The sequence below is a fragment of the Heterocephalus glaber genome, unplaced genomic scaffold, assembly GCF_053883595.1.
Source record: "Heterocephalus glaber isolate CG9 unplaced genomic scaffold, H.glaber_assembly_v1.0 deba00001773, whole genome shotgun sequence".
Lineage (NCBI taxonomy): Eukaryota > Metazoa > Chordata > Mammalia > Rodentia > Bathyergidae > Heterocephalus > Heterocephalus glaber.
This window is the reverse complement of record NW_028258463.1, coordinates 8,155,977-8,182,123: the sequence shown is the minus strand read 5'-3', so window position 1 is coordinate 8,182,123 and position 26,147 is coordinate 8,155,977. Positions and strand designations below refer to the sequence as shown.

Here is a 26,147-nt window from a genome sequence, read left to right as displayed (position 1 = left end):
TCCGTCCCGTCTGGGCCTCTTGGTACCCCGGGTTGGAAGGAGCCAGCTGGGAGCTCCTTCCGGCGCCCTGGCCCCGAGGGTCCCTTGCCCTGGCGGCTGTGCTGGTGTGGGGAGCAGGGACCCACGGCAGAAGGCCCAGCGCCGTGGGCGGCCCAGCCCGGATGTGCCCGCTAATGGTGCATCTGCTGGCGGCGGGGCGCTGGCTCTTTAAGGCCGCCCGCTCCTCCTTGAGCGATGAGGCCGAGCGCGCGCGCAGGGGAGGCGGCTGCTGATTACGCAGCCCAGCACCGCTCCTGGAAAATGACTGTAATTATGAGCCGGTCCCAGCAGAGGGACGAGTTCCGATTCTGCTAATAACCCTTCCAGGTGCCTGCGACGCGGCCCGGGGGACGCAGCATCGCGCTCTGGCTGGCACCGCGCTGGCGCCGTCCCTGCTGCCTGGCTCCGCAGGCGGAGCAGAGGCCCCGGCCCGTCACCCTGTCTGGGTCTCCTCGAAGCACACTGGGTTTGGGCTGTTTTCTGTTAAATTTTTTGGTTCTTTTTTCTTTGAGACATGAGGCTGGCTATGTAGCTCAGCCTGGCATTGAATTTGCCACGATCCTGTTGCCTCAGGCTCTCCAAGTGCTGCGGTTACAAGTGTGCATTGCCAGTGACCGGACGAGGAGATCCCGGAAGCTCGGATCCGGAAGCTCCCTAGGGTCCTGTGTGCCATATCCTCCTGGGCCGCTGACACCGCCCCTGGCAGGGTTACCCGGGGCCCAACGCACGGACTTCCGGGAGGCGGGGAGTTTCTCGAAGCGCACCGGGAATGCCAGGGGCTGTGTTCTCAGCCCGGGAGACCTGGGCCCGGGGACACTTTTGCAAGGTCTAGAAACACTTCTGTTGTCGTACCTGGGGCTGGAGGCGTGCGCAGGGGGAGCACTACTGGCACATATGGGGCTGAAACCAGGGCTGCTGCTGGACCTTCTCCAGTACCCTCAACAAGGTAGATTTTTGTGGCCCAGAATGTCAGTAATGCTGAGACTGAAGCACTCAGCTTCCAATTGTGCCCCTCTAAACTGGGACCCGATGAAGAAATCATCTCCAGTCTTCAGATGCAGCCAAGGACAGTGGTGCGTGCCTATAATCCCAGCACTCAGGAGGCTGAGGCAGGAGGATTGCCAGGAGTTCGAGGTCAGCCTGGGCTACTTAGTAAGACCCTCCTTTCCCTCCCCCCCCCCCCAATAAAACAATAAAGCAAGCCAGACGCCAAGGGCCTCGGCAAGGTGCTGGCCCGCAGGAGTGGCGGTTGGCCTGAGCCGTCTGGGTGATTCCCGCCAGCGAGGGAGGCCGGCGACCTCTGTCCTTCTGGGAAGGGGGAGGGGCCAGCTGCTCCCCGTCCAGAGCCACTGCAGTGGCACCAGATGCCGGTTCAAGTGCCCGCACTGCAGGCCTCTTAGAGCTCGTGCTGCCGCTCGAGGCCGGGAAGCGGCACGCGCTTGCCCAGAGCTGCAGAAATAAATGCTTCCTCCGGGGTCACCGCGGCAGGTGGTGGCGATGTGCGGCTGCCGTGGGGCCCAGGAGGGAGCTGAGCGCACACAGCTGCTGCCGGCGGCCGGCCCCTGAAGGCTCCATGCCAGACGCCCCGCTTCCCGGGCAGCAGAAGAAGGCAGGTTGACAAGGGGGTGCCTGGAAAGCGGGCCCGAGGGGACAGGACTTCTGCTTTGATTTTTTTTCTGGTACCGGGAATCCAATTCACGGCCTTGCGCTTGCCAGGCGGGAGCTGTGCAGCTGAGCTATATCCCTGGCCTTGTTTTTTGGTTTATTTATTTATTTACATTTAATTTTATTATTTATTTATTTAATTTATTTAATTTTTTATTTTTGTGTTGGTTTTTTTGGGGGGTACCAAGGATCGAACTCAGGACCTTGTGGTTTCAAGGCAGGTGCTGGAACCACTGAGCTAAATTCCTGGCCCTGTTTTTTGTTTTTTTGAGACAAGTTTCCACTATGTAGCCCAGGCTGGTCTTGAACTCACAGTGATCCTCCTGCCTCAGCCTCCTGAGTGCTGGGATCGCAGTTGTGCACCACCACGCCCAGCTCTGCGTTATTTTTAATATAAATTTTTTTTTTTTTTGTACCAGGGATCGAACTCGGGTCCTTAGCTTGTGAGGCAGGCGGTGGAACCTCTGAGCTAAATCCCAGGCCCAGCTCTGCGTTATTTTTACTGTGACCACACATCCAGGTTTACAGCTGTGTGCTCCCGTTCACTCTCAAAAGTGTCTCAGTTTGGAAAGAAAATTACACACTCACCCTATGTAGTTCAGTTTCCTCTAACATAGTTGTGTGTGTGTGTGTTTAGCCATTTGTAAAAGATTTTTGTGCAAAAGGGGCAGCATCTTCAGACGTGTCATTCATCGAATCCCGACACGTGCACATCAGTTCACACTAAGGAGAAAAACAGCAGGTTTGGTGAACCGTTAGTTTCTGATAGGGAAATCGGGGGAATGATGCCAAATCTCTCGGAAAAAAGAAATCTCTTTTTCGTTGTGAGTTTCAATCTCCCCACACAATCTCTGTAAATTCCAGAGGGAAAGGAAATAGGCAGGGAGGAGGGAGTTGGAGGAGCGAGGCCCGGCCCCCGCACGCTGGGAAATGAGTCGGAGTCAGCGGGCTGTGCAGCCGGCTGATCCCACAGACACTACTGTCTCCACAGCCGGCCCGCAGTTAGGCTGGCGCTGTGGGAATTAACAGATCAGCGGCTCCTGGGATTTATCCTTCCAGAGCTGCTCCCGGAGGGGCCCTGCAGGGAGGGCTTTTCTGTTTTCTTTCTTTTTTATTAAGCCAAAGATAAAAGCACCGCTGTCCCTGGTATCTGAGAGTTTTGTTCTTAAGCTGCAAGAGGACTTACTTTTGTTTCCTTTTTTCCCCCTCTTTGCTTCTCATCAACTCCATCTTTCTCAAACTGGTTTTGTTTCTTTGAGACAGAGTCTTGCTATATAGTCTAGCCTGGCCTTGAACTTCCTGGGATCCTCTTGCCTCAGCCTCCTGAGTGCTGGGAGGACACACACCTGGGACTGTTTTTTTTTTTTTTTTTTTTTTTTGGTACCGGGAATTGAACTCAGGACCTTGCGCTTGCCAGGAAAGTGTGGTGCCACTGAGCTACATCCCTGGCCCTACCTGGGACTGTTTTTGAAGGCAGGGCTCTCCCCTCACCCCTTGTCCGGGTGGTGTCCTGTGCCTGGGTTGACTGCTGCTTTACTGTGATGCCAGGGACTGGCACAAACGTGGGCTTTGCAGCTGTCTCTTCAGAGCTGCTAACTGCACCTGAGCTCAAGCGAGTCAAGCAGCAAAGCGGCTGATGGGGAATTTCAGAGCTTCTGCACCCTGCTCTTCCCCGGCAGATTCTGGCCGAGTAGTCCCGACCTCTTAGATCCTCCGTTTTGTGTTTTGCAGCTGGGCTGGCTAAGGCAGTGCAACTTGAGATCGAGGCTCTCGTGATGCATTATGTGTAGATATAAAGTCTCTGTCTCAAAGGAACAGGCCTGCCGGGCGAGGTGGTGCACTCCTGTCATCCCAGCCCTCTGGAGGCTGAGACAGGAGGATTGCCGTGAGTTCAAGACCAGCCTGGACTACACATAGATCCTGTCACAAAAAATCTCAAAAAACCAAGGTAAAACAAAAACATCAGGGGGCTGGGGATTTAGCTCAGTGGTTTTGCCACCTGATGTGCAAGCACAAGGATCCAAGTTTGATCCCCGATACCAAAAAAAACAAAAACAAAAAACCAAACAAAAACATTGGGGAAAGCCAGAACAACTCTGGCCTGGCTTTCTAAGCAGTCTACTTGTTTAGATCTTTAGGGCCCAATCTAATTTCTTTTTCTGCTGAGTTTTATAGCTGGCCGGGCCAAAGCCCTGTGTACAGAGATGCCCATGACCTTTGCAGAGTGGTGAGTGGTGAATCCCTGTACTCCGCGGGTCCGAGTGTCTGTGCACCAGGGACCATGCGTTATGCCCTGGGAATGATGGCCGTGTGGTTTGTGTGGAGCTGTGCAGCAGTGAAGATTGGTACAGGGAGCTGGGTGTGGTGGTGCATGCCTATAGTCCCAGCACTTGGGAGGCTGAGGCAGGAGGATCTCTGTAAATCTGAGGCCAGTCGGGGCTACACAGCAAGACCCTGTCTCAAAAAACCAAAACCAAACCAAAACTAAAACCAAAGACAAAAAACAAAGATTGGTATAGAGCAGTGGCGAGATGGTATCCTGGCCACCCAGCCTTCCAGCCTTGGGCCCCTGGGGGCTCCCCGAGACAGGGTGGGGGCCAAGGCGGGGTCACCTGTGCCCCCTTTGCCAACCACTTCGGCACGATGGCCATTGTCCCCCTCTGTAGTCCGAGATTGGCACAAAGGTATCGAAAGCAGGAGGCAACTGGTCTCGTCGGGACATCTGCTCTGTGCTGCCACCTAGCGGTGGCCTCTCCTTTTGCACCCAGTGGAGAGCAAGTCGCTTGGGTGTTGCCTTTTATTGCAGACCCCGATTTTTTCTCTCCCAGGCCTAAACTGTTTCATTTTTTCATGAAAACTGTCTCATTTTTTATTCCTGGGTCAGAAAATCAGGAAATGAGTAGTTGGGGTAAGACTTTTTTGAGCGGGGAGGTGCAGAGTATACTTAGAGATTGAACCCAGGGTGCCCTACCAGGGAGCTACACACCCAGGCCAGCTGAGTGATTTACTTACTTATTTGTAGTACTGGGCACTGAACCCAGGGCCTTTGCATTGAGTTACATCCCCAGCCCATTAATTTTTTTAAAAATTAATATGGAGAAAGGGTCTCACTAAATTGTTAGGTTGCCCAGGTTGGGAATGAATTTGGGATCCTCCTGCCTCAGCCTCCTGAGTTCTTGGATCACAGGTGTGGGGCACCATGCCTGGCTACAGTTTATTTTCTCAATGACTATTTTGCTTTTTCAGTGCACAGATAACCTGAGTGCTGGGTGCAGGGACAGGAAAGAGAAAGAGAGCACCCGCCTCTAAGTACTTCCTCAGCCCAGCTGTGGGCCTTAGTGCAGTCTGCGGGAGGGGGAGCTCTCCAACGTGCTGACCCGGGCCTGGCTCCTGGCTCTGTCTCAGGGAGATGTGGTAGAGAAGAGAAGTGAAAGCTGGACGTGGTAGTGCAGCCCTGTGATCCCAGCGCTCAGGAGGCTGAGGCAGGAGGATCGCTGTGAGTTCCAGACCAGTCTAGGCTACATAGTGAGTTCAAGGCCAGGCTGGACTACATAGTGAGACCCTGTCTCAAAAACCAAACCACCATTCTGCTGCCTGCCCTGCAAGCCACAAGAACCTGAGTTCGATCCCAGGTACAAAAAACCCCCACAAAAACCCAAAACACCATAGCCCAAACCAAACCAAAACATAAGAAGGAGGAGAAGAAAAGGAAGCAGCCGGGCAGAGGGAGCCTGAGAAGCTGACATGAGCCAGCAGACCTGGGTCCGAGAGGACTGTGCCCATGGACAGCCTCAGACTCCTCCTCTCCCGCTTCTGCTCCTCTCTGGCCATCCCTGCCCAGTCTGCTCGGAAACAGGGGCATCGAGACACAAAGGAAGCAACTCAGCACCCAGGTATGCACGGAGAACTGGATCTGGAGTTTATTTGCGCTTTGCAAGCCAGCAAGATATCCATGCTCCCTGCTCTGAGCCTGGGTAGCCAGAGGGTGTGGGGATGATGCGGAGATGCGGAGGGGACAGCTGCGGTGCTCGAGTCTCTTCCTTTTTGTCTCTCAGGCAGTGGGGACTTGGTGTCAGAAGAGAAGAGGCGCCAAGCTCTTTATTGGCTTCTCCATAAGGCAGGGGAGAGAGGAACGTTTCCTAAGGAGAAAACATATTTGCTTTCATGATTCAAAATATGCAAGCATGCGGGGCGTGGCAGTGCACACCTGTAACCCCGGCACTCGGGAGGGAGGCTGAGGCAGGAGGATTGCCATGAGTTCAAGGCCAGCCTGAACAAAACAAAATGGGGAGGCCCTTGGCTAAGGGACCATGGCTCTGATACCTGGGCCTCAACTGTCTTCCACATCGAAAGCAGCGGCGAGATACTCCCTGGGCACGATCCCAACCAGGCTATTCAGTTCTCCGACCCACCAGCCGTACACACTGTATTCCTGCAAAGTGGAGACAGGGGAGTTACAGTAGAAATTGTGCACGCTTACACCCATTTTGCCTTCATCCTAACTATAGTAGAAACAGGAAATCTGATGCCATTAAAGATCCTAAAGTGCTTTTTTATTTTGTTTTTGTTTTTCTTTTTGTTTTTTTTGGTATCGGGGATCGAACCTGGATCCTTGCACTTGCGCAGCAGGCGGCGAAACCACTGAGCTAAATCCCCAGCCCTAAAGTGGTTTTTTAAATTAATGAGTTTTGTTTTTTTGAGACAGAGTCTTGCTATGTAGCCCAGACTGGCCTCAAACTCGGGGTGATCTTCCTGCCTTGGCCTCCCTAGTGCTGGGACTACAAGCATGTGCCACCATTTTCTGCTTTTCCAGCCTCTACTTCCCTTCTCTGCTTTGCAAGGCTCAGCCCTAAGCAGCTTCGGATCTCAGTTCCCGAGCTGCACCCTCTCCAGAAGCCTCTCCGACCATGGCAGTGCTGGCAGCGTGGCCGACTGCGCCTGCCCCATACGTGTCAGGAAACGAGCCTGCCTCGCCGGCACCGTGTATCTGCAGGCTCCCTCGGTGCCCGTCCCTAGACAGGCAGCCCCAGAGCTGGACCTGTGCAGTTTGTCTGCTGCTTCGCTCTTGGCCTGAGCTGGGTGCCCAGCCCCAAGGAGACCTGACTCTTGCCAGGCAAGGTTAGGAGGAAGTTTATACTCAGGCAGACAGAGCAGTGTGTTATGCCCAACTCCAGGATGCCCCCTGCTGACCTAGTGCTTGTAGCAGGAAGTGATCAACTGTCTCTGGGGACAGTCGCCCCAAGCTCCCTAACTACCAGGAAGTCTCAAATCCCCAAGAAGTGACACTGCTGGGCTGGTTCTTTTAACACCCTAGTACCAAAAAAAAAAATCAATCTTAAGTAAGTGAAAACAGCCAGGTGCGGTGGTGTATGCTTGGGTGTAAGCCCACCACACTTGGAGGCTGAGGCAGGAGAGTTGCAAGTTCGATTCCCACCTGGATAACTTAGCTAGACCCTGTCTCAAGATTTTAAAAAACACATATTATTTTTTGATATATATATTAATATATATATATAATTTTTTTATATGAGCAGGGATGTAGCTCATTGTGGAAACCTGGGGTTCAGTCCCCAGTACTGCAAAAAACAAAACCCCAAACAAACAAAAAAACGCCTAAATGTGTCTGCCCACCCCTTTTCCCTATACCATCCCTGCTCATTTCTTCCCTCCCCCAGGCCAACTTCACCCCACAGTTTGCACTGCCTTATTGGAAATTAACCAGAACTCCTCAGCCTATGCTAGTCAGCCTGTGCCCATCAGGCCATTTTTAAGCTCATCTCAGTACAAGTCATGTTGCTGTCATTTTTGAGACATCATCTGCTGTGCAGTTCAAGCTGGCTTTGAATGCACTATGTAGCCCAGGCTGGCCTTGAACTCCTGTTGATCCGCCTGCCTCAGCCTCCCAAATGCTGGTCTGACAGACCTGCAGCACCACACCTGGCCTGTCTGATGCCTTTTTTGTTGGTATGGGGGATCGAACTCGGGACCTTGTGCTTGTGAGGCAGTCAGCAGAGCCACTGAGCTAATCCCCGGCCCTGTCTGATGCCTTCTGATGGAAGCCAACTTGCGGGAGGTGTGGAGTGTGGTCTTGGCAGGGGGGCACCGTCATCTGTATGACCTGCAGGGGCTCAGGTGAGAGTTGGCTCCCTGGGGACACTCGGGACCCCACCCCCTTGCCTTATGCATCTCTGTCCCGTTAGCTGCAATGCAGAGGAGGGACCACGCCTCAGGAAGCCACTCAGTGCCGTCAGTGCCGAGGCTAAGAAGCAGATGAGGCTCAGCGGGGCGGCTCCTACCCGGGGGAATCGCTGACCTGCTGGCTGCAGATGCAGTGGCCGCGCCACACTGGTGAGAACCGAAATGAGCGAACGCAGCTCCCTGCCCGCAACACCAGAGAGCGGGCCGAGGACGAGCTAGCAGGGAGTTCAGGCCAAGCACCCGGTTGGGATCCGGGTCTCTTCCATGTGACCTCCCAGCCGGATCCGCGCAGGGCTGCAGGCTGCGAGGTTTAAACGCATGAATGGAAAACGTCTCGCCTCCTCTCCCCTCCCACCCCCCACGCACCGCCCTCGCCCGGTCTGAACACCACGAGGTCTTTTAAAATAATTTCTACTTTGATGAATTGCTAGGGAGTCCGCGATCGCTCATAATCAAAGGGAGAAGAATGCAAATGAGATCCGGCCGAGAACTATCACCACCAAACGTTTATTTCACTGCGCAGTGCCAAAAAGAATTAAAACAACATTAAACTCACAGCAATCATGTTTAAGCCCTCGTTTCCAAGTGCCAAATTGCACCACTCTGGATCATACAGATGTTCGTTAATTATGCTAATTTTTATTAAACCATTAAAATGGAGAGCCCTGGCTCAGCCAGGCAGACCTCAGCTCTGAATGAACTCTGCTCTTGTCTAGAGGTGATAATTTACTACATTTTTATTAAGTTGCTGATTCTTGGATCTCAGCGCATGGATGGCAGAGAGAATTGAATTTCTGGGATCAGTGTTTTCCATAAAGCCCGACTTCTCTTCGCCCAGATGTTTGGAAAAACTGGAAAAATACTGCGACGCTCCCACACGACCTGCAGTCCTCAATTAGGATGTCTTTCTTCCTTCCTTCCTTCCTTTTCCTTCCTTTTTCCTTCCTTCCTTCCTTCCTTTCTTTTTGGTACCGGGGATCGAACTCTGGTCCTTGTGCTTTCGAGGCAAGCGGCGGAAGCACTGAGCTAAATCCCCGGCTCGATTAGGATGTTTTTCTACCTTGAAAGTGGGGGATGCGCCTCTCCAAGTCACAACGCTGGGGCCTCGGAATTGTATGTGGTCTCCGCTCCTGAACGCTAAGATTTTAATGCTACAGAATTGGTGCCTGATGATGCTTTAGATGAGAATATAAAAAGTTACTTATTTTTTGGTTTTTATGGAGACAGGGTCTTGCCATGCAAAGGTGACCTCGAGCTCACTATGTAGCTCAGGGTGGCCTCGAACTGGAGACAATCCTCCTGCCTCAGCCTCTCCAGTGCTGGGATAAAAAGTTATTTATAAGAAACCCAACAAAATCCCTCATATCAGTGCTTGCTTCTTGCCAGAGTCACCTGAAAGAAGTAGTGTGTGGTTTGCTTTTCATCATGAATATTTCTCGGTTTGATTAAACATCTGTTCGCACACCACCCTTGTCTCACCTCCTCGAGCCCCTCCCCAACAAAGAAATCTTAAAAACGAAAGTCAGCTACTTGGACTCCACTACGGGGAGGGCGAAGCTGCTGTCCTGGAGGAGCAGAACCTGAAATAGATTTGGGGCTCACCGTCAGCGACAATCAGGCTTCACACAGCTGGAAAAAGGATTTATGCTGCTAATCGCCATCAACACGGAAAAAAAAAAAATCCTACCAAACCTGCCATAAAAAGGAGCAGCAAATTCTATAAACAAAAAGCAGTATGGCCACCGACGAAGAGGGGATGTCGCCCAGCGTGACCCAGCCTCCAGTGGTTTCAGCCTCCAGCTGTTTATGGTTGTGGGACGATCACGGGCCTCCTCGGTCTCCTCTTGTCACAGGGCCCGAGCCCCTGCATGGCGCTGAAATACCCTGTCAATAGGTGTCAGGGGACGTGAGGGGGAAACCAGCAGGCTCCCATCATAACCCTTAAAGGAGATTAAATACCCGCCCTCGGTGATTGCTACATTGTAATCTCCCTCCTCCCCGCTGATCCTATTTGTAGCTCTTCCCCGGCTCCCGTGGAGGAGTGCAGGCCCGACCTCGAATGACCATCCGGTCTTGGGATGCGAATTCAATTTCCAGGCTCAGTGACTGCCAGGCTGTTCCAACAAAAGGAAGTCACCATTCAGGAGGGCTCGGAGCTTTAGCCAAGTCCGAGCACCCCAGGCCTGGCCTGGTCTGAGCACTGGAAGCTCTAGCCTTCCCGCAGTGGGCATCAAGCGTTATGTGAGTCCGTCCCTGGACGGAGGCCCAGATTTCCATCGGATTCAAAAAGGGTTGATGAACCCCACAGACTCCCACCCAGTATTCCAGGGGGAAAATATGGTGTCTCTATGGTCTGAATCTGTACTTTGTCTTAATGTGGCACCTCCTACCCTTTTATGTAAGAAAGTACTGAAAGAGAATCAAGAGTCCAAATTCTTCCCATGATTCCTAGTCTTTGGATTTTTTTTTTTTTTGAGACAAAGTCTCATTATGTAGCCCAGGCTGGTCTCAAACTCCTGGTGATCTTCCTGCCTCAGCCTCCTGAGTGCTGGGATAACAGGTGTGCACACCCGTGTCCTGCTGGGTTCCTAGTCTTGAACCCTTCACCGAGAGTGTGCTCCCTCTTTACGGGCCAACTGAGTTTGCTTATCCCTTCTAAAGCATTGCTCTCTTTAACTGTGACTTAAAAATTGTGGCACCTTCTCCTAGCGTCCATTCAAACCCACAGCGGGCAAGCAGCTTGCCACGCCCAGTTCCCTGAGAACCTTCCTACTAGAATCTTTCTCTTTCCCATGAACTTGGTTCCCAAGCCTCCATGGAACAAGATTCCCAGAAAATGTCTCCTACTTGTGTTCTCTCGGCCACCGAAGTTCACAACATCAGTGCTATAAACAGGAGACTCCCTCTTCCAGACCACAATCCATCAGCCTTGAACACAGCCGATCAATAAATGCTTGATATAAGTATGGGGATGCCGATCAATCACACAGTATTGGTTTATGATTGCTTATTTCTCTTATTAGTGTTTGTGTACCATACGTGATCATTAATACAGACGGGACATTGGGATTCCCAAGCAGAGTGAACTGTCCTGTCTACTTGGGATTGGCTCACAAATTCTCTACTCCCAAAGCCAGCTTGGGAAATGTAGTGTTTTCTTGGGATATCATAAAGTTATTAAGTCATTCGAGAGCTCCAAATCAGCGATCCTTCCAACTTCTGGGACAATAAGGCTGGGGACAGGAACGGTACCCATTTCCCAGGGTTTTCCTGATGGGAGAGAAGGTCCACCTGGTGGCGGGTGGGTTAGCGGCCCTGGAAGACTTGAAGCTTAGCGGTAGGCTGGAAGCTTGGGGAGCTCGGCGGGCCCTCTGGGCTGCTTTTAGACTGTTTTAAGTTCTTGGCAATCATTTTTCTCTTTTTCCATTATTCAGAGTTTTGGTCTATAAATCATAATAAAAATGAATCATTAAATTTGCCTCAATTGAGCCAGTTTTATTTATTGTTATGTTTGAGAGAACTTGCTAACCTGAAGATTGATGATGGGCCTGGGTGTAAGGGAAGATACTCGAGTAGAAGAAAGGAAGACACAGGAAGACTGGGGCGGTCAGGAAAAGCAGTCAAGGGGTTCGGGCCACAACTCTGCGATGTGCACCCCTAGCCCAGAGCTGAGCATTCTGGGAGAAGAGAAATGTGTCACCCACCGGGCGGAGGGGCTGAGGACACTTGAGGGCCAGGGATATTCAGCCTCAGGTGCGAAGCTCAGGTCCTGAACGTGTCTGTGCAGAGCCTGTGTACACCCTGGACATAGTCGTGCACCGGAGAGCAGAATGTGCAGCCGCATGCGTAACCTGCGGAGGCGAGAGGGGACGGGGCAGGAGTGCGAGGCTAGAGAGAAGAAAGCAGCACTCGACTGGAACTTTCTCCAAAGATGAGAGCGTGAAGGTAGACCCTGCAGATGGGAGGGAGCCCCGTGCCAAGCGCAGGATGCAGGAACAATAGAGATGGCCCCATTTTGGACGGAAGGAGCTGCGCCGCCGTATTAATATGTATTCCATAAAGCACCTCGCGCTTGCTTGCTAGCTCGCAGCCCCTGCATCGCTCTGTTTTGCTCTGACCGCAGCACCAGCCTCAGGCGCCACAACACAATTTGGAAACAATGTGAGGGAAATGTTTAATCTGCTCGGCCCATCTGTGCTGCGTATTTCTCCAGATCTCCCTGAGAGAGGCGCCTTGAATCTCCACATTGCCTTTAATATTCTCCTAAATCACCTCCCCACTGCACTTCAAGGGCCATTGCTACAATATCACAGGTTCATCGGGAGTGCAACGGGGAGGGGTCGGGGGAGGCGCAGGCCGGGAGATTTTTTATTTTAAAATAATTTCCAGAGACTTTTTTTTTCTTCTTCTTCTGCTTCCTTTAGAAAAAAAAAAGAAGAAAAGTTATTCTACTGTTGCCGTAAGGTTATTGAGGTTGTTTGGTGCAAAACAGGCTAGGATAGAGTAGAATCATTCTCCAAAGAATTATTTTTATTAATCTCCATTCTCTCCATTGGACACGGGAGGGGCGGACAGCCTCTTTCTCTCCTCCCTTTCTCTCGCACCTTGCAAGGGTGAGGTTGCTTATTTGGGGCCGGGGCTTCTCTCCTTGACACCCAGGGTATCAGGGTCCCCGGCCGACCCGGTCCCCGGCCCTGGTCTAACAAAGCCGTCCTGTTCAGGACAAGGGTGTACATTTAGTCTCTGGCCAACTCGCCCCCATCCGGAAAGGACACTTTATATTTTTAATTCCGATTTTCGCTTTTTAAGTACAGATGTTGGGTGTCAGATTTCTGCCACCTTTGCCCACTTGGTCGTGGCAGATTCAGCTCTTTGGGGTTCCTGGGATGTAGGAGGTTGGAGCGGATTTCGGAGACCGGGAGAACAAGTCACTACGTTTCAGACTCTAGACAAATGGAAGAAGAGTTGCACATCACCAAGAAAATTAGGATTCCTTTTGCTTTGTGAATTAAATAAATGAATAATTTAATCCTCAAGATTGTTCCGGCCGCGAGGGAAAGGCAGCGTCCCAGTTGCGGAGCCCTGCAGCCGGTCGGCGTGTTACATCATCTGCACACATAGGCGTTTCCATGACAACAGCTTATAGCTTCATTTCCTGGATCCCTCTAGGGGGTGTCACAGCCAGATCCACCTGCTTTTCACCCTACCCTCGGTGGGGTCATGGTAAGGTCGCCAGAATAAATGAACGCCGGTACTAATGATCTGTTTACTGCTGTTTATGCTCGGAGTGTCAGGGGCAGGCACATTTAGAGAGCTCATTATGGTTGCAATTAGAATGCACCATCGCTAGATATTTAACTCCTTTTTCTTTTAAATTAGCATTTTAATAACATTCTTTGAGCAGAGAAACAAAATGACCATTTTTCACGGACAAACTTCTAGCTGTAGGTGCAACTTTAATGGCAAAGTTGTGAAGGGAAAAGGAGGGGGAAAGGCCATTTTTACCACTTTCACTCTCCTCCTTTACCAAAAGGATATTTTTATTTGCTTTCTAACACACTCAATTTCCTAAATTTGTTTTGAATCCAATTATTTTGGGTGGTTTAAAGTACTGCACTCTTGTTGGACGGAAATTAGCAGCGAATGAAATTAACTTTTTATGTGACCTATGAAAGGGGCTAAAATAATTACAAGTGTGAGCGAGAAATCCTCTCTCCAAAAGGCCAGGTGGGAGGATCTGGGTGTGATCTGATGATATCATTATCGGAAGATCTTTCCGGTACAAAAAAGCCAGGGCTTTTTTTTTCTCTTTACAGAAGCGACTGGAATGATTTCTGCTTTATAATTCTGAGAACTGACTGAGGGAGGTTAAGTGACAACAAAAACTTGTCACGATAGGGTAAATAAAGCATCAGAAAGAGTGAAAACAAGAATGACCCTCTAAAAATGATCAGATCTTGGAAGCTCCAAAGCGGCAGAGTTGGAACAGGACAGAAAGAAGACAGTACCCGTTGGGATAAAGCATTACCTTTTAGGATCCCACCCACGCCTTTGCAAGGTGAAAAATAACAATTTGAATGTTTCGATTATCTTTCCCCGTCTGTTCCATTTTCATTATTTATTTCCTATAAATCGGGACCTTGCTGAACATAATTCTGCAGACAAGGAGGTGGATGGGACAGGCGATTCGAACGAGGAGATGAATGTGGGTTTGTGGGAGACGCCGCGCTTAGGGGAAGGAGCCGTGTGAGAACATCCAAGCGGTGGAGCAAGCACGAGTGTGAGCTCTATTGAGTGCTTACAGACGGGAATCAAGGCGCCAGTGAGATGATGTGGGAACAGGCACGGAGGCCTGCTTCTTCCTCCCCTCCTGGATCCATGTCCAGGTTCCGCCCTGAGATGTCCCAAGCTTGCTGGGGCTCCTGCCAGCCTGGAGACCCCTTCCATGACCACAGCTGGGGACTTGGGAGGTCAATAGTTGAAATGCAAGAGTGAGAAAGAGAGATCTTTATCCACAGCAAAACAATCCCCCTCCCCCTCCCCAACACAGGGGGAAGAAAAAAAATTAAAGACACAGGGAGGGGTGGGGACAAAAAGGAGCCTTTCTAAAAATGCAAGTTTCAAATATTTATCCTTTCGCACCTTTGAATCTGCCATTTCATAAATAAAATACAGATGCATAGAGTATAATTTGGTGATCGCTACCCCAGGACATATCTAGATGCACTTCTGTTATTTTAATTAAATACTGCATTATGGTTTGTGACAACTACACAGCTATAGCGTAAATGAATTCGGAATTAAAGTGTTACTTAGGCATCCAGTAATTTTTGTTTCATTCTTTAGGTTTACAAAGCAAATAGCTATAAAATCAAGATGTTTGTTCATTTACAGATGGAGTAGGATTATTGTTGCTGGGTTGGGTTTTTTTTGTATCCTTAATCCTCATGCTCAAAAAGAAGAACTCCGAATCTGGCTTCCAACACACTCAGCTTACGAGCCAGATCACAAAGAAAGAACACATCCATCCCCTTGACTAGAATGTGAAATGCTGAATATTAATTGCTGGTGTTATGCTTATCTTTCCGCCCGGTTCTGTCTTCTAACATTCATTCTGATGGCCTGCACTCTTGCATTGCCTGGGGAGGTCTCCTTTTTGTAAAATTTTATTTTAACAGTTAGAAACCTAGTAGGTTTTATTTTATTAAAAAAGAAATGGAAAGTTTAGAATGCTCCATGGAAGTTTTTAGCATCTGAAACTCTTTCCAATACAGAATCTAAGTAGGAACTGAGAAACCACTGGGTCTCTCTGCTTAAGAGATTCACATTTCTGCACCAAAAAGAAAAAAAAAAAAAACCACACACATTTTCCCATTTTAGCCATATTCACATTTCCTTAGTGAAACTGAAGATGTGATTTGATATAGTCAATTGGTTAGTTTAAATGCCACATCTGTAGAAAATCATGAGAAAAAGTTCAGAATCTTCTCATCCATTAGGTGTAGATTTTTCACTCAATATTAAGATGATAGAGTAAAAAGATTTTTGCTCAGCTCTGAGGACTTAATTGTATCTGGCATGTGTAAAGAGGACAATATTTAACGGTAACTTTTCTGAAGCCCTTGTCTGTTATTTCTAATCTGAGAACCAAGAGGGCCTTTTCATTAGCCTTAAATACCATACATCTGTGAATACCTGCAAATTCCAGCTTCCTGTGTTCTAATCCCACAACAAATCCTATAACCTGCACAGAAATTGCTGCCACGCATGTTTGCCATGAGGCCACCATTTGCTTCCATATTTTGCCCGTTTGGCTGGAGAGCTACATCAAGAAATTCTAGTATCAAGAGACTCTAAAAAAAGAGTAAAAAAAAAGAGAATAAACCAAAAGGAACTCCGGCAGAAAGGCTTTGGGTGAGGCTGAGTTTCTTTTGAGAAAATAATTACAGAGAAACAAAGCTTTTGTGACGCCTTTTAAATAGGGCATCTCACTGAAATGTCATCCAGCCTCTTTGGCAGATTAGTGAGGAGTTTATTACTAAATCTCTGTCTAATAAACGTGTGGCTGGCTCTGGAAAGCTGCTTGTTATAATACTGTCGGCGGGGAACGGAGGGAATGTCACAGTTAAAGACCCAAATTTTCCCTGTAATATATTCGAATGGAAACCTCTGAATCCAATACTACATGGGCATATCTAATAAATTCACAATATTTCAGTCTCAACAGCCTTCACCGGTTAGTTTTAAAGATTTATGTGGTAAAAAATTACTCAGTGATGAATATGGTTTATTCTGTACAGTATTGGAGGTATAAGGAATTAAACTACCGTCTTTAAGAGTGAATTTATTATTACCTCTGTCAAAAGATGAAGCCTTTAACAGCATTTGTTATAAATTCACTGCAAAATAAATGGCTGGAATTTTTTTACACTGGAGTTTGGAAAGCATCACGTGATTCGGAGGGTTAACCTAGCCCTGCGATGGCTTCTCTGGTTCCAGGTAAACATCTGTTTAGGCCTTGTAGTTAATTATCTGGCTCAAGACTTTCCACCTGACTGCAGGGTGCATGCGTGTGCGTGTGTTGTGTGTGTGTGTGCGCGCACACGCGCGTGTTGAAAGTGAACAGTCTTGTCTAGGGCAACAGTTTAGGAATAAGGAGATTAAAGAGGAAAATGCCACTTATATTCTCCTTTTAAAAAATGGGTTTTCTCACAAATAGCCGGGATGTGCGGATGAGGGCCTAGTTAGCGGTTTGCACACGCACACACGCAGCCCCCCCCCCCGCCCCGCTCCCTTTTGTCCTCTCTTGGAATGGATGTCCCCTCATTTATAAAAATTACCTGGAAGGAATGAGGCTGCCAGGGTTTGTTCTACACGACTGGCTCAGCGTGGGGGCCTGGATGTGACCGGTGTGTGACCGTTGCCTTCCGCCTGACCCCACATCCCGTCCCCAGCCTCCTGACTCGGTGGCCTCCTTCAGGGGTTATTGATGGGAGAAGACACCCCATCACCATCAGCATGGTCACCACGGCACAGCGCCGACCTGCTTGTTAACATGAAATGGGGCGGCGGGCCTCGCGCGCCTCTCCGGCCCATCATAAATAAGGACAGATATTTCCCGCTCGCTCGCTCGCTCGCTCGGGGAGGTCAGGGGTGAATGACGGCCCTCGGACAGGGATTGATCGGCCGGGCCGCGGACTCCCCACTCCCTATCCCAACTCCCCGCCCGCCCGCCCAGCCCCCAGCGGCCGCTCCTGAGCGACCCTGAACGGACACTAGATGTCACCAGACACCTCCTTTCCCTCAGCCCCGGAATTAGAAAAAAAGAAAAGAAAAAAAAGAACTTTCACTGAAAGCGGCTGAAGGAATTAACTTCTCTGTTTTGATGAGGGTCGTGGTCACTTTCAGCTAAGCACGTTCAGAGGAGATGGATCTGCCTAGGGGCTCAGCTCTGCATCCTGCAGCTCTCTCCTGGACAGGACGTCCGGAGAGGGAGAGGCCTGCGTGGTAAACACTCCTTCCAGGGGTAGTTGGAGAGAAGTGGGTTTAAAAGACCCCATCCCAACAGACAGGGCGCTCAATTCACGTCGTGGCCGGGCTGGGCCCGCTGCTTAGAGGCTGGCGTTGGGGCGGAGTCTGGTCTTAGTCTAAGCAGCTCCAGCCCAGGTCACAAAGGAGGCCAGGGAAAATTGACCTTGTCTAGGGGCCTCGTTTTCATCATCAAGAAGAGCCCGCACTATGTTGCTCTGTGGCTGGTTTCCACAGAGAGGCAGCACTGGGCGAGTCTGGAGCACCAAACCCAGGCCCAGGAGATACAGCCTCCTGCCTCAGTTTACCTTACGCTCAGGGAGGGTGCCCGTTTCCTTTCTAGTCCATGAAGAAAGAGCTTTTCTGGGCTGGGGATTTAGCTCAGTTGTGGCGCACCTGCCTCGAAAGCACAAGGTCCTGAGTTTGATCCCCAGCACACACACACAAAAAGATCCCCTCTCTCTCTCTTTTGGTGTTTTTGAGGCAGGGTCTCTCTTTGAAGTTCAGGCTAACCCTGAACTCACTATGTAGCCCAGGCTGACCTCAAACTCTCGGCAATCCTCCTGCCTCAGTCTCCTGAGTGCTGGGGTTATAGGCGTGCACCACCACACCGGGCCTGCACCTGTACTATTTAGAAGGAATGTCCCCTAGGAAGTCAGGGTCACTCCCGTGAAAGCCAAGACTTGTGAACTATTTGTGCTCCAGATAGAAGTTTCTGACCTCTCTTTCTCCCCTGGATAACCAGTGAGCACACTGGTGCTGGTCCACCCCAGGGCCTGTGATCCTCCCATCAGAGGAACCAAGCCAGGGCCCAGCACTCTTGTGCATGGGGCGATTTAGCACCTGGCATACCATGCCTGGTCCCCAGCTGAATGTGTTTTCCGAGTACACCTGTTGTTGAACCCCGGCCAAATACTGATGGCCACTCACCCCCAGCCCTTCTCCCCTGCTGGCTGTTGATGTTTGGGATGTCAGACAGGGCCGAGCGGCAGCCGGCATGTATCTCAGAGGCAGCAGATGGATTTTTATATTAGCTCCTATTTCACGTTCAGGCGGAGCGACTGCCACACTAAAACCGCAGCCTCCTTGCTGCCGAGTTTGCTTCCGTGAGATTAATTCTGGGAAATTAATTGGGACAAGATTGAAAAGGAAATTAAAGTGCAGCTGAGTGAACAGGCCTCCTGAACACCTTTCTCCCGCTCCATTCCAACCTGGGTCCGGTGGCGGTGGCAGCATCGTGGGAAGTCATTATGGGATGCAGACCCTCAGGAGCCATCGGTTACGTCTGAGGAGCCCCAAACTGGCCCAGCAATCTGCAACCACTGAAGGGCACCCAGCACCCTGCTGTGGCCTGAGCTGTGTCCCCGCTCACTTCAGCTTCCGGGAGGAAGGGAGACTCCGACCCTGACCAGAGAGAGCTGTTGGGAAATATCTGGGCCCCAAAGGGACGCAGGAACATTCGCTGGCCACTCGGCTCTGCTTCCTTATTAAAAGCTCCCTTTCATATATTTTAAGAACCTGCTGACTATGCTCTTGGTTACAGTTTCACAGCTTCCGGTGCAAGGCTCCAGCCTGTCCTGGGAGAGACATCTGGAGTCTCTCGGACATCAGGATGAAATGGCTCAGAACAGGACAGGCATGGTTGCTGGGCATGGTGGTGCACACCTATAATCCTAGCGCTAGGGAGGCTGAGGCAGCAGGATCCCTGAGAGTTCGAGGCCAGCCTTAACTACAAAGTGAGACTCACATGAGAGGCCCTGGGCCTGAGGACATCTCTTTTTCCTGGGTGCCAGGCACTTATTTCTACAAATTCTCTCATGGAAGCATCATAGCAATTGTATGGATAGAAATGAGCCTGCTTATTACTGATGAGGAAATTGAGGATTAGCAAGTCAAGTCGCCTTCCTCAGAGTCACATCAATAACCCTATGGTCAACTGCATTCTCTGAAGACAGGACAGGGAAAAAGCCTTTGGATAACAGGAGGTGCATCACTCCTGCCCAGCCTAAGCCAATCACTTTCTCTGGAGAGCTTGTTTTATTTTTATTTTTTAGAGAAGGGATAATTGTCTCTCTTTCTGGGATCACTCCCAAAGGACAGACTCAAAGATTTCCTTGAGGTTGGTCCTAGGGTCCCAGGATTCAAGGCTGGATTCTTCTGGGTGTCTATTAAGAAATGGCAGAGTGGGGTACAGTGGCACACAGCTGTAATCCCTGCCACTCTGAGGCTGAGGCAGGAAGATCGAAAGTTCAAGGCCAGACTGGGCAAAATAAAATATAAAGAGGGCTGAGGATGCAGCTCAGTGGTGGAGTGCCTGCTTAGGCTGCTTCAAGGCCCTGGGTTCAGTTCCTCAGTACAACAAACAAAAAAGCCCCTAAAACTGCTGCAAGCAGCAGGGACCCAGGGCCAAAAGCTGACCCCTCTCCCTCCCCGCTCCTCATCCCACCTCCTATCCAAGGGCCTTCTTTCCTCTGGCCCAGCTTCCTCTTCCCAATATTTTGTTTATCAGACAAAGAGGGAGAGGAAACCACATGCTTCTGTGAGGGCTAAAGACAAAAGAATATTCTGGTAGCCAGAATTTTTATTGTTTAAGCCAAGGCAATAATTCCACTTAAGGCACTTTTTTTTTTTTTTTTTTTTTTTGAGACACAGTCTTGCTCTGTGGTCCAGGCTTGGCTTGAACTCACTATGTAGCCCAGGCTGGCTTCAAACTTGCAGAGATCCTCCTGCCTCAGGCTCCCGAGAGTTGGGATCACAGGCATGCGTCACTGCACCCAGCTGTGAAGGCACATTTCTGGCGATTTTGCAGTATCACAGCACTGTGGTTAGACTGGGGACACCGGAGATGGGAGGAGCCTTTCTGGGAAAGAGACCAAGTCTGGGCCAGGCGAGCTGCACGGCTCAGCAAGGGGACTTTCCAGATCCCTACACGGCCGGCCTTTCTCGCTGGACTGTAGCACTGCTGGCTAGTGAGAAAACTGAGCTTTGCAGACCCCATTTGCTTGGACTAAACTTGGCTGGCATTGGTTCTGGCCATCCTGGTGTGGCAGGCAGGCTACAGGGGGCAACTGACTCCAAAAAAGGAAGCGGGCTGGGAACACTGGGTGATGAATTTAGGCCGCACACAGAGACAATTCCAGAGGCAGGGATGGCAGGGTTTCTGAAGACCCAGGTGGCTGGGGATGGTTAGCAGGATCTCCTCCTTTATCTGTCTGAACTGGTTCACGTGTGGCTCTGAGAGGCAAGTGAACGGACGGGGAAGTCTAGGAAGCCTCCGAACGCTCTCCGCCCGAGTTAGGTAATAGAATCAAAGTGAATCCAATCTGAGATCCCCAAGCCAACGTTAACCGGGATGAAACTTTGTAATGGAAAGCTCCACTGAATGCCCAGCTTCTGTTTTTCTTTTTCTTTTTCTTTCGGTACTGGGGATTGAACTCAGGACCCTTTCGAGGCAGGCGGCAGAATCACTGAGCTCAATCCCTGGGCCTGTTTTTCTTTTTTGATATATAGGGATTAGCAACATGAATACAGGGATAGCTGGGATACCCTTTGGGGGGAAGAAATGGAGCCGGGCGTGGTGGTGCACACCTGTGATCCCTGCACTCAGGAGGCTGAGACAGGAGGATCACTGCAAGTTCGAGGCCAGTCTGGGCTACATAGTGAGTTCAAGGCCACCAGTTGTCTCAAAAAACAAAAAACAAAAACAAACAAGCCCCAAACACAAGAAATGCAATACTACAATGATAGGTGATGAAAATGGATGCAGAATCTTCTAGAAGGATGAAGAAAGATGCTGATGGAACCAGGGCAGCAAGTTTACTTTTTTTTTTGGTACTGGGGATGGAACTTTGGTCCTTGAGCTTAGGAAGCAGGCGGCAGAACCACTGAGCTACATCCCTGGCCCAGCAAGTTTACTTTTTACTGAATTAAATTCTGATATATTATCTTTTAGTAATGGAAGAGAAGAGGTTAAAAAAACCCCAAAACAGGTGGGGTTGGTTCCTTCATGTTCTCTGGGTCTCTTAAAAATGCCCCAGCCACGGTAACCACGGTGGGCTCTGCATAGCAGGGCAGGATGGGTGGCCCACAGCCCCTTCTAGCTGGAGCAGAGGGACCCCCAGTGAGAATCCATTACCAAAGGCGAAAGACATGCAAAACAAACACAATCATCATGAAGGAGAGAGGGAGAGAGGGAGAGAGGGAGAGGGCCGCAGACAGCCTGGCTCTGCTCCCCCACCCGCTGCAGGCGCCTCCAGACAATGTAAACGGTTAATTTGTTCACCTGCAGGCTCCAGGCAAACACAGGCTGGTCACACCTGAGAGGATAACTCGATTACCCCCAGATGCCAGCCAGTAATGTACACAAACTCGATTACACAGCGAACCTTGCTTTCGGGCACGAGATACCATCAGGCCAGTGTCCATTCCCAATTTGTTCTTGGGGTCCCGGAGCCACACCCAAATGGCACGAGGGTGGTGCCGAGTTAGGGATCCAGGAGAAATTGAAGGAAGATGCGGATGTCCCTCTGCGGAGCTGGGGGTTCTTATGCCCCTTCGGAGGGCCAGGTCTGAATTCAGTCCTCACTTATAGAGGCCTGATTCACTGGGGCCTCCGGAGGGAAGGTGCTTTGGGCCAGGGCTGGTCTGCTTCCTAAGGAGCTTCCAGTATATTTCAAACCCAGACAGACTCTTGAGCTGGTCATGACATTCAAAGAATATAAATGGTAAATGATGGGTTAATAATACAATGGGTTTTCAATTTTCTTTTATGGAATTCACATAGTCAGCAATTAAAGAGCAAATGCTGCCTATTTCGAAAATATGTTTGTAGATATCGATTGGATGTAAAGAGAGTGAGGCCTTTTTAATAAATTCTTGGAGGAGCGGAACCTGTTATCCTGTCCCACCGATGGGCTATGCAAGGTCTTACCAGGAAGACACAGGACTTACTGACCTTCCCACTGTACCCATGAATTTTGAATCTTCTTCACATCAAAGGAGGATTGGAAATGATCCTTTTTCTCCCCCAGTACTGGAGATTCAACCCAGGCCCTTTTACATTTTAAAAAATAAACAAACCCTGGTTCTTTATGATCAGCAACAGTATTTGCAAGATGACCTGCTGGGTCTAGGGGTTAACTTCTGATTGAGAAAAAGAATAAAGTTAGCTGGCCTTGGTGGAACTGGATTCACCATCCTAGGACTATCAGCACTCAAACCAATTGAGCTAACTCTGACTCCTCCCCCTTGGGTAATTATATTACAGTCTCATTTATCTATAAATGGAATAAGCCAGCTTACCTAGCCAGAATGTTTTCAGTGGGATTATATGATAAATTATGTACATAGTGATGACCTTTAAGTATCAGTCCTTGAAAAAGAGAAAATTTTGATGGACATAATTTTAGGATTAGGTCAAATTTTTTTTTGTTTTGGTATTGGGGGTCAAACTCAGAACCTTGTACTTATGAGGCAGGCAGCAGCACCGCTGAACTAAATCCCCAGCCCAGGTCAATTGTATTTTTAAATTTGAACAGTGATTCCTGGATTTGAATGTCCAGTGAAAAATTTCCCTAGCACTTAGAAGTAATTTGAATTTAGTCAATGTGTGAGGGCACCATGTGATGTACAGAGAGGTGTTACAACATGGAATGGTGCTGGTTTCAGTGACGGCCTCATTGAGGGTGAGAAGACCAGCCAGCCAGGGTGCCACACACCTGTCATCCTAGCACTCTGGGAGGCTGAGGCAGGAGAATTGCAAGTTCCAGCCCAGTCTGGGCAATCTAGCGACTTAGTGAGACCATGTTTCAAAAAAAAGAAAAAAAACATTGGGTTGGGGGAGAGATGTAGCTCAGTGTGAAGGCGCTGGGTTCAATCCCCAGTACAAAAAAAGAGAAAAAAGTGAAAAAAACCGACTTTGGGTCCAAGCCCCACACTCCCTGACCTTACCTTACTCAGAATGCGGATGAGGTCACCACGCTGGAAGGACAGTTCATCTGGCTGGTCACCATGGCAATCCCACAGGCCCTGGTAATAACTGGCATAGTCCACTGATCAGAGAAGAGAAACCAAAGTTAACAGGACTCCATCTTTCCTAGAGAGCCACATTGTTGCCACCAATGGAAACTGGGGGCCTGACGTGGCCCCTAGGAAACCTAAGATTCAGGGGGTCCGGCTGAGATGCAGCCACTCTGCATGAGCAAAGGACCCTGGGAGAGGGAGATCATTAACTACCATTAAATATTTACAGAGCACCCCAGTAGGGTGCTGTTCAACAATCCAGTGATATATTTATTTATTAACAAAAGAAAATCAGGCAGGTGATTTTTCAGTCGGCTTGTAAATAAGCCGCACAAAGAGTGTTTCCAGCCAGACTTTCTTGATCCAGTGTGATGTCCGAGCATCTCTCCTTTGTGGCCCCAGGGGAGCAGGCTAAGCCCCCCCTACCCCGCTTCTGCCTGCCTACAGTGTGCAGTGCATCAAGGCCTCCTCTGTGATGCTTCACCCAGGCTCTTCCCACCCAAGTACACATGAGGGAATCGCCAGTAAACACTGCAGGGAAGAGCCCGAGCTTCAGGGGGAGCCGTGGGGGGGTGGTGTCTCATCCATCACGAGTGGATTCTGGGTGGGCTGGCCCTCTGCCAGCGTCTGTGTCTGCTGAGATTTATCTGCCAGCCCCGGGGGGAACAGAAAGCGAAGTGATCTGCATTAAAAATGAAAGCAGCAGAAAGATGCACCGAGCTTTAGAAGCCCTGGAGAGATTTACTGGGCTCCTCAGCAAGCCTGGACGGCAAAGGACAGCCATCGATTCCTTGCAGCTAAGGGTTTGTATCGATCCCCTACTACCCGGAAAGGTTAAACACCAGAGACCAAGTGGCCCGGCGTCTGAATGGCAGGAGAGCGATGCGTCTGCTGGACCAGGGATCTGTTCCTCAGGACGCCCGGTCCGGGGAGGCTGCAGTGGCGGAGCTAGGAGTCCTGGGTTCAGGGCAGTTTATGTGGCTTTTGGGAACTCTGTTCTACCAACCCCCATTTTTCCTTTATTTGTTTGGCCACTCCCATGAGCAGGTTTCTGAAGACAGTGAGAGACAGGGGTCAAGAGGAAAGAAAGTGGACAGAGGCCCTGGCTCAGTTTGCTTTTCCCCCTACTTGTTCCTAATTTAGGAGCAATGCAAACAATAAAGGCTCAGGGGACCAAATCCCTGTATGTCTCTGAAAAAGAACTTTAGTAGGAGTCTTAAATGCAACAACAAAACAAGCTGGGTGTGGTGGCACACACCTGTCATCCCAGCATTGGGAGGCTGAGGCAGGAGGATCACTCCGAATTTGAGGTCAGCCTGGGCTACACAGTTCAAGGCCAGTCTGGATTACATGGCGAGACCCTGTCTCACCCCTTGCCCCCCACCAAAGCAAAATCAAACCAAAGCAAAACAACCCAGGAGAGAGAGAACTATTGGATTAAAACTGATATTGCAAACAAGTAAAAATGTCACACATACGGAAACTTGGGCATGTTTTCCTTGAACAGAAAATTGTTCATATAGGCAGCAGACAATAGAGGGCAGCAAACAAAATAAGGACAGTGGAAACATTCTGCCAGAGTTAAGAATATGTTTGGAGGAAAAACACGTTGAGAGAAAAATGCTAACTATTGAAAAGACAAAGCATATATTTTTGGGGGCTACCAGTGCATGAAAAAATGGAGAAATATCAGTCCCTGAAAAGTGAAGCTAGTTTTCTCAGAGGATATATTATGCATTTTCAGTTATAATTGGTTGATAAATCGCTCCCTGATTTTGACTAAATTTAGGAACAAGAAGTAAATTGACATCAATATTCTTCATGGGCTCATATACAGCTGGGAGAGTCATTTTCATGTGAATGGATTTTTAAAACTTAGCTTGATATTTCTGAGTGGTAAGAAGACTGGATTCTGGAGGCTAAGCCCTGAACTCACTATGTAGCTCAGCCTGGCCTCCAACTGGAGGCAATCCTCCTGCCTCAGCCTCCCAGTGCTGGGATGATAGGTGTGTGCCACCACACCTGGCTTCACTGAGGAGTAATTCTTTACCTGGCTAAGATTAGACTCTGTATCAGATCCCAGTTTAATGTGTGTGACTGGTGTTTACATGTACCTGTGCCTACAACTTCACTATTTCACTCCTTGACACCCAAAACCATATACACCACCCTTACCAGATGCCAGCTTTAGTTAAGAAACATGTCCTGCCGAGTGTCCCTTGGAGACCCGGGGAGGGGGTGGAGGGAGGCTCAGGAGGGCTTCAGTCCCAAAGCCCATCCCCAGCAAGAGTTTGAGAGCTCACAAGTTTGCATGGTGAATTCAGCCTTGTCCTGAACTTATCCAGCTGGCCCTGCAGACGGGCACTGCACGTGGACTCTGATTTATTTTTATTATTATTTATTTATTTATTTATTTACTCTTCTCTTTTTGAGAAAAGGTCCCCCTATGTAGCCCAGGTTGGCCCGGAAAGTGCAGGGATCCTCCTGCCTCAGCCTCCCGAGTGCTGGGATGACATGTGTGCTCCATCAGGCCTGGTTTGGACTCTGTTTTCTTTAGAGATGAGAGGAATTGGGAGCTCAACGGCAAGGCTTACTCCATGGGTTGGATTCGGGAGCCTCTCACTTTACACTGCTCTGGCAGCAGTCCGAGACCAGGATGGTGTGGTCGTCTGACCATTTAATTAATTCTAAACATC

The 26,147-nt window shown here is 49.7% G+C and overlaps 1 protein-coding gene and 1 long non-coding RNA gene across 7 annotated transcripts in view; one reads left to right on the top strand and one right to left on the bottom strand.

Moving 5' to 3' along the window:
* Positions 1 to 5,600: 5,600 nt before the first annotated feature.
* The window catches only part of Skap1 (src kinase associated phosphoprotein 1), a 233,282-nt gene continuing 212,735 nt past the window's right edge, over positions 5,601 to 26,147 (bottom strand). For 4 of the 6 annotated variants that reach the window (XM_004859601.3, XM_021240062.2, XM_087202241.1 and 1 more), the window contains 3 exons: positions 23,380 to 23,480; positions 6,028 to 6,136; positions 5,601 to 5,843 (listed from right to left, as the gene is read on the bottom strand). In XM_004859601.3, coding sequence (XP_004859658.2) covers positions 6,035 to 6,136; positions 23,380 to 23,480 — 203 coding nt within the window. In that variant the 3' untranslated portion in view covers positions 5,601 to 5,843; positions 6,028 to 6,034. The other 2 variants (XM_013077779.3, XM_013077781.3) reach the window with 2 other exon arrangements.
* On the top strand, positions 12,841 to 15,365 carry LOC147821035 (uncharacterized). Its single transcript, XR_015447713.1, has 2 exons — positions 12,841 to 13,125; positions 13,719 to 15,365. It is a non-coding gene; the product is annotated as an uncharacterized LOC147821035 (long non-coding RNA).